The sequence below is a fragment of the Egretta garzetta genome, unplaced genomic scaffold, assembly GCF_000687185.1.
Source record: "Egretta garzetta isolate BGI_Z169 unplaced genomic scaffold, ASM68718v1 scaffold172, whole genome shotgun sequence".
NCBI lineage: Eukaryota > Metazoa > Chordata > Aves > Pelecaniformes > Ardeidae > Egretta > Egretta garzetta.
In genome coordinates, this window is record NW_009258951.1 from 928,132 (window position 1) to 935,222 (window position 7,091).

Consider the following 7,091-nt stretch of genomic DNA (forward strand, 5'->3'; position numbering starts at 1 on the left):
CCCCCCGCCTCGTTGTGATGATCAAGCTTGGGAGCCGCTGTGTCTGGGCCACTGATGTCCGTGATGGAGCTGAGGATCTGAGCAGGCGGATGGGGACACCCTCGGAGCCAGCCCGGCTGCTCCCTGAGTGAAGAGCTGATTTTACTCTCCCTGTGTCAGCCCTCAGGTTTGGGTCCCCGCCGCTCCCAGCAGAGCCAGAGGAAGGAGCCCCGCAAAATCATTGCCACTGTGTCCCTCAATGAGGATGTCAAGCTGAACAAGGCCGAGAAGGCCTGGAAACCCAGCAGCAAGCGTGCCTCAGAGGAAGAGGATCCTGAGAACATCAAGACGCAGGTGGGAGCTGGGACAGGTGGGTGGTGGGAGGGCAGAGGTGTATGTGCCTGGCTCTTTCTGACCCTGCTATCCTTGCAGGAACTGCTCCGCCGTGTCCGCAGCATCCTCAACAAGCTGACACCCCAGATGTTCCAGCAGCTGATGAAGCAGGTGATGGAGTTGTCCATCGACACGGAGGAGAGGCTCAAGGGTGTCATCGACCTTGTCTTCGAGAAGGCCATCTCGGAGCCAAACTTCTCTGTTGCCTATGCTAACATGTGCCGTTGCCTTATGGGGGTGAGCAGAAGCTGGGGGTCTCCTTTCAGGCTGGTAGGGGTTTGTTTGGGGGCCTCTGCTGAGCTCAGCAGGGTGCAGGTCCTTCCATGTGGGGTGGGGAAACGGGGTCATGTGGATGGAGGACCAAGTCCAGACTCTTAGCAGGGCATCTTGAGGGTGTAGGGTGGCTTTTCCCTGGTTTGAGCAGTGCCTGGGCCTTAGCTGGCCAGCTTTTGGGGGAGACACAAAACTCATGCCTCTTGCCTGGGTTGTATCTCTCCTTGCAGCTCAAAGTGCCCACAACAGACAAGCCCACGGTTACTGTGAACTTCCGCAAGCTGCTGCTCAACCGCTGCCAGAAAGAGTTTGAGAAGGACAAGGATGACGATGAGATCTTTGAAAAGCGACAGAAAGAGATGGATGATGCCAGTGCTGTGAGTTGGGGTGGGAGGCTGCAGCTGAGGGCTGGTGTTGGGTGTCTTTGGGGCGGCTCTGGGCTCTGAACTGCCCCGCTGTGCCCTCTTTGCAGCCTGAGGAGAAGGCACGCATGAAGGACGAGCTGGAGGAGGCACGGGACAAGGCCCGACGGCGATCACTGGGCAACATCAAGTTCATTGGAGAGCTCTTCAAACTGAAGATGTTGACAGAGGCCATCATGCATGACTGTGTGGTGAAGCTGCTCAAAAACCATGATGAGGAGTCTCTTGAGTGCCTTTGCCGCCTGCTTACCACCATTGGCAAGGACTTGGACTTTGAGAAGGCCAAGGTACCCCTTGCCCTGCCCTGCCTTGCCCTGTCCTTGCCTTTGGGAGGAATGTGACTGTGATTCTGTCCCTCAATAGCCCAGGATGGACCAGTACTTCAATCAGATGGAGAAGATCATCAAAGAGAAGAAGACATCATCCCGAATCCGTTTCATGCTGCAGGATGTGATTGACCTCAGAAGGGTAAGGCGCATTGCCTGCCATTGCCCGGGGACTGCCCTCTGTCCCCTGCTTGGTCCTGTGGAGCTGCTGGGCTGTGTCCTCTGGGTGCCAGCAGTCCATGTGTCCCCAGGAGGGGAGAGGTGGGTATTTAAGCTGTGGCCAGCCCCAGAGACACCATGCTAGCCCCCAGCCTTTGGTTAGCATGGTAGTGGTAGTGGGCAAACAGTAACTGGCGGCTGTTTAATGCAGGGGGGCTCCAGAAACTGAGTCCTTTTGTGCCAAAAGCTGCCACAGCACATGGGGAACTGTGATGGCCGGGGCAGGAGAACTGGCCTGAGGCTTTGAGGGTGGGATGGCTGGGAAGGGGGAGCCTCTGCCTCCGTCCTCTAGCTAGCTCAGTGCCCTCTTCCCTCATTCCCTGCCCTCTGCAGAATAGCTGGGTGCCGCGGCGAGGAGACCAGGGCCCCAAAACCATCGACCAGATCCACAAGGAAGCAGAGATGGAGGAGCATCGGGAACACATCAAAGTGCAGCAGCTCATGTCAAAGGACAAGAGGAGAGGACCCCCCGGGCCATCCTCTAGTAGTGAGTGCCTGGGCTTGGGGGCACCTGAGGCTGTCAGGGGTGGGTTGCTCCCACTGGGCACTGCTTGAGGCTGGACTGTGCCTTATGTCTGTCCCCCTTGTGCCCAGGTGGACGTGGGAGCCTGGTCGCAGACGATGGCTGGAACACTGTGCCCATCAGCAAGGGCAACCGGCCTATCGACACCAGCCGGCTAACGAAGATCACCAAGGTGAGGCTGGGGGTGCACGGTAGGCAGCTGGCCAACTGCCTGGCCCAGATCCTGCCTTGGTGTGGGATTCAGAGCTGACTCTGTCTCTCCACCTGCAGCCTGGATCCATTGACTCCAACAACCAGCTCTTTGCGCCGGGCGGGCGGCTGAGCTGGGGCAAAGGCAGCAGCGGAGGGTCTGGTGCGAAGCCTGCAGATTCAGGTAGGCAGCATGGGGTGGGAGGGGGGATCCTTCCCCTGGCGGTTCCTGTACCGGGGAGGTGCCGAACTCTGAGACTCCCCTCTTTTCACACCCAGCATCTGATTCAGGGCGACCAGCCACGAGCACCTTGAACCGCTTCTCAGCACTCCAGCAGTCAACCCCTGCTGAGAACCTGGAGTCCCGCCGCGTGGTGCAGAGGTGAGGGGCCAGCCTTGCCTTGGTCTGTGGGCGTGTTGGTCTGCAGCCCAGGGAGGACCCCCCCGAATCGGGCAGTGGTTTGCCTACGTATTGATTGACATATGGTGCTTGGGCTGGAATAATCCCCTGTGGCAGGATGGGCCCTTTGCGGGGGGACTTGGAGTTGGTGATGAGTCCTTGCAGCAAAGAAGGCTGACCCCACCCTGAGCTTCCTCTCTGCTGTTCGGCACCTGGGGGACCACACCTGGGTGCTGGGTCCAGTGTTGGGGATACCAGGACTCGATGGACATTGATGGGCTGGAAGGAGTCTGGTGGAGGCTGGAGCACAAGGTCCCCAAGGAGAGTTGGAGTTGGGTTTGTTCAGGGGAAGATGAAAACAAAGGGGGATCTCAGCACAGTCTGCCACAGGGGGAAGGTGTGGGCAGGCTGGGGCCAGGCTCTGGTTAGTCGTGCCAAGGGACAGAACAAAAGGCAAAGGACTTGAGTTGGAACAGGGGAGAAATAGGGAAGAGTGTTTTCCCCTGAGAGTGGTTAAGTGCTAGAATAGGCCCTGGAAAGGGCTGGGATTGGAGTGGGACAGCCTTGCCTTGCAGAGCTCTGCAGTCTGGGGTCAGGGAGGGTGGTGATGGGCTCTTCACACTGTGTCTGTCCTCCTTCCACCCAGGAGCAGCTCCAGCCGCGACAGGTCAGAGAAGGCTGGGGACAGAGGGGACCGGGAGTCGCGTTCGGAGAAGGGCAGCGACCGCCTGGAGCGTCCTGACCGGGGGGAGCGGGCAGACAGGAACAGGTCTGCCCTCACCAAGAGGAGCTTCAGCAAAGAGACAGAGGACAGGAGCCGAGAACGGGAGAAGCAGGGCGGCCCCGAGGCTGTGCGCAAGGCTGCTAGCATGACAGAGGAACGGGACAGGAGCCGAGACACCAGTGAGCTGGGGAGGAGCGGTGTCCTGAGGGTCTGGCTGTGGCCTGGGGCTTTGCCTGTCTCAGGCAGTGCCTGATCCTTCCTCTCCTCACAGTTAAGCAAGAGCCAGCACCTCCTGCAGCATCCCCCAAGCCTGCACTGTCAGAAGAGGAGCTTGAGAAGAAATCCAAGGCGATCATAGAGGAATACCTGCACATCAATGACATGAAGGTGAGAGGAGGGGGTGGCCAGGCACAGCACCATATGGCCCCTGGAACATGCCATCCGCTTCCCTGGGTGGTAGCGCTGTTGGGCAGGGTGCTGGTGGTGCCTGGATGAGGAAGGGGGGAGGCGGGAGTAGCTGTGGGGCAGTACTGACCCCCCTTTTCCCTGCAGGAGGCCCTGCAGTGCGTGCAGGAGCTGGGCAGCCCTTCCTCGCTCCACATCTTCGTGCAGAATGGCATTGAGTCCACTCTGGAGAGGAGTACCATCTCCCGCGAGCACATGGGGGTCCTGCTGTGCCAGCTGGTGAAGGCAGGCACACTCTCCAAGGAACAGTACTACAAAGGGTGAGGGGCTGGGGCAGCATGGCCCCGAGCTGGTATTTGTCCTGTTTTGAATTCAGCCCTGCCTTGAGCAGGGCTCATCACAGAGACCTCCCGAGGTCCCTCCCAGCCAAGAGCACAGGGGCTGCTAGATCCCAATGGCCCCCCTCTGCCCTGCAGGCTGCGGGAGATCCTGGAGGCCGCAGAAGACATGGAGATTGACATCCCGCACATCTGGCTGTACCTGGCCGAGCTCATCACCCCCATCCTGCAAGAGGAAGGCATACCCATGGAGGAGCTGTTCAGGTGAGGGCCGTGCCCTTCTGCAGGGCTGCCACAGGGTCCTAGGGGGGCTCTGGGGGGCAGGTAGTTCAACCAGGTCTCTTGTGCCCCGCAGGGAGATAACAAAGCCCCTGGTGCCCATTGGGAAGGCCACCACGCTGCTGGTCGAGGTGCTGGGCTTGTTGTGCAAGGGCATGGTAAGTGCATGGGGCTCACGTAGCTGCTGGCTGCTGCCTCAAGGACTGGCAGCTGGCGCGGGGGTGCAGGTTGGCATGAGGGGATTGAACCCCTCTGCCACCAGTGGGGATGGCAGGGGGCATCCCTTGCCCTGTCTGGGTCATGGGGGTGGCATGGCCAAGCCGCAGTATCTCCCTCCCTGGAGATGGAGGGCATGGGGTGCCATGCCAACTGTCTGTCTGTCCTGCAGAGCCAGAAGACCGCAGGCAAGCTGTGGCGGGATGGGGGCCTGAGCTGGAAGGAATTCCTGCCTGAGGACCAGGATGTCAACAAATTTGTCACAGAGCAGGTGGGAGCTCAGCAGCGGCGAGGGGCAGAGATGGGCTATGGGGGGACCCTGGAGGTCCAGCTGCCAGGAGCATGGTGTTCCCCTGTGCTGCCTTTAACAGCGTGTCTCTGCCCACTCCCCCAGAAATTGGAGTACACAATGGGGGACAGCTCGGACACGCCGAGCCGCAAGGAGCTGACCTCAGAGGAGCTGTGCAAGCAAATGGACAAACTGCTGAAGGAGAACCCGAACAACCAAAGAATACATGACTGGATTGAGGTGAGAGTGTGGGTGCAGCGCCCATGGGTCTGGGGGCTCCCTCCTGGCTCCGTCCCCACCTCACAGCCCCTCTACCCTCCCTCCACCAGGCCAACCTGAGCGAGCAGCAGGTCTCGTCCAACACATTTATCAGGGCCCTGATGACATCCGTATGCCACTCAGCCATTGTCTGTGAGTACCAGGGTGAGGGGTGTGTGTGGGGTGTCCCTGCCCATGCCATCCCTCTCACACACCCCGTCTCCCACAGTCGAGAACCCCTACCGTGTGAACACCCTGGTCATCCACAACCAAGCCAAGCTGCTGCAGAAGTACCTGCGGGATGAGCAGAAGGAGCTCCAGGCGCTCTACGCCCTGCAAGCCTTGGTGGTGAAGCTGGACCAGCCTCCCAGTGAGTGTCGTGGGATGGGTGGACTGAGGGAGGGGGGTGGCAGGCATGTCCCTACCCCAGCAGGGTGGCTGGGGAATGGCAGGGTCCTCCCTTTGTCGCCCCCTCCAGACCTGCTACGGATGTTCTTTGATGCCCTCTACGATGAGGACGTCATCAAGGAGGAGGCTTTCTACAAGTGGGAATCCAGCAAGGACCCAGCCGAGCAGCAGGGCAAAGGGGTGGCTCTCAAATCAGTGACGGCCTTTTTCACCTGGCTCCGGGAAGCTGAGGACGAGTCAGACAACAACTGAGCATCTGTGAGGAGGAAGAGGAGGAGGAGGAGGGGGAAGGGGGAAGAGAGAGCGGGGCACCCCAGGGAGTGACTCCATCCCCTCCCATCCCTGGGCCCCCTGGACTTGCTGATGCTGGGGCCGAGGGACCTGCTCTGCCCTCCTGCAGCCCCCCCCTCTCTTTTCAGTTATCCTCCTCTCCCTCCCCCCATCCCGGTTCTGTTTGTGAGGCCTGTACTAGTTTGTCACTATGATAATAAATGGATGCTGGTGGAGGCGGCTGTTGCCGTGGGTCCCCTCGGGGCCCTTCCTCTCCCCCCTCCCAGCACAGGCACACCAGGTCTCTGGGAGTGGGGCAGAGCACCCCCAGACTCATGTCGTGAGGAGGGGGGACAGGATGGGGACATAATCTCTCCCCTCCTCTCTTCCCTCCTCTTTCTCCTCCCCACTTCTTGCTGAAATATAGAGAGATTATATATATATATAAACTTATTAAATTTGGTTTGGGGACAGGAGCGTGATTTCTCCCCCTCCCCTGTCCTCTCTCTATTCCTCCATCACTGCCTGGACCCCCCCTCTATGGTTTTTTATTTTAAATATATAAATCATTCCCCCCCAGCTCTTGCTCTGACACCTGGGGAGGGTGCCGGGGAGGAGGGGGGGTGACCCCTTCTCTCTGGGCCAGGCTGAGTCCCCTCCCACCCCCTCAAAGCCAGGCCACAATTGGGCAAGCAACGGGGCGGCCCCCCATCCGTGTCCCCTGTATTTATAGAGCGCCGGATGTGACGAGCCGCACGTGTAATTATTAAAACAAGGATTCAATTACTGGTCACGTGAATTTGTAAATAATTTTTTTTTGCTTTTTTTTTTCTTTATGGAGTATTTAATTGAAGATTTAAAGGCATCTTTTCACCTTAAAACTGGAAATAAAAGAACATTGCTAAATAACGCCCCGTGTGCCGCTGTTGCCGCCCCCCATCCCATGTCCCTTGCACCCAGGCTGGCGTGGGGGTGCCAGCCTAGAGCCCAGGCAGGGGCCAGTCTCCCCTGGCACCCCGAGGCAGACAGTAGGTACCCCCCCACCCTGGGGCTGAGAGGGTGGCAAGGGGGTTGGATGTGCCTGGAGCCAGGCCCCCTGGGACCCCTCCTCCTTGCCAGTTCTGCCTGGCACAGGGCCTCCCCGTGGAGTGGGCAGCCCTGCCAGCACCCTGGCTGCGGA

General features: G+C 59.4%; 1 protein-coding gene and 1 non-coding gene across 4 annotated transcripts in view; both read left to right on the top strand.

The window, feature by feature from the left end:
- Nucleotides 1–6,579, top strand: part of EIF4G1 (eukaryotic translation initiation factor 4 gamma 1) — an 11,251-nt gene extending 4,672 nt beyond the window's left edge. For 2 of the 3 annotated variants that reach the window (XM_035889968.1, XM_035889965.1), the window contains exons 7-25: nt 160–333; nt 412–609; nt 876–1,022; nt 1,118–1,354; nt 1,431–1,535; nt 1,946–2,099; nt 2,207–2,307; nt 2,406–2,508; nt 2,604–2,706; nt 3,371–3,627; nt 3,720–3,835; nt 4,001–4,173; nt 4,330–4,455; nt 4,547–4,628; nt 4,859–4,957; nt 5,081–5,215; nt 5,305–5,386; nt 5,463–5,603; nt 5,712–6,579. In XM_035889968.1, the coding sequence (XP_035745861.1) occupies nt 160–333; nt 412–609; nt 876–1,022; nt 1,118–1,354; nt 1,431–1,535; nt 1,946–2,099; nt 2,207–2,307; nt 2,406–2,508; nt 2,604–2,706; nt 3,371–3,627; nt 3,720–3,835; nt 4,001–4,173; nt 4,330–4,455; nt 4,547–4,628; nt 4,859–4,957; nt 5,081–5,215; nt 5,305–5,386; nt 5,463–5,603; nt 5,712–5,893 (2,715 nt within the window). In that variant the 3' untranslated portion in view covers nt 5,894–6,579. The remainder of the gene's footprint in view (nt 1–159; nt 334–411; nt 610–875; nt 1,023–1,117; nt 1,355–1,430; nt 1,536–1,945; nt 2,100–2,206; nt 2,308–2,405; nt 2,509–2,603; nt 2,707–3,370; nt 3,628–3,719; nt 3,836–4,000; nt 4,174–4,329; nt 4,456–4,546; nt 4,629–4,858; nt 4,958–5,080; nt 5,216–5,304; nt 5,387–5,462; nt 5,604–5,711) is intronic. The other variant, XM_035889966.1, reaches the window with a different exon arrangement.
- On the top strand, nt 13–85 carry LOC118451841. The gene has a single exon (XR_004841417.1). It is a non-coding gene; the product is annotated as a small nucleolar RNA SNORD66 (small nucleolar RNA).
- Nucleotides 6,580–7,091: the final 512 nt, after the last annotated feature.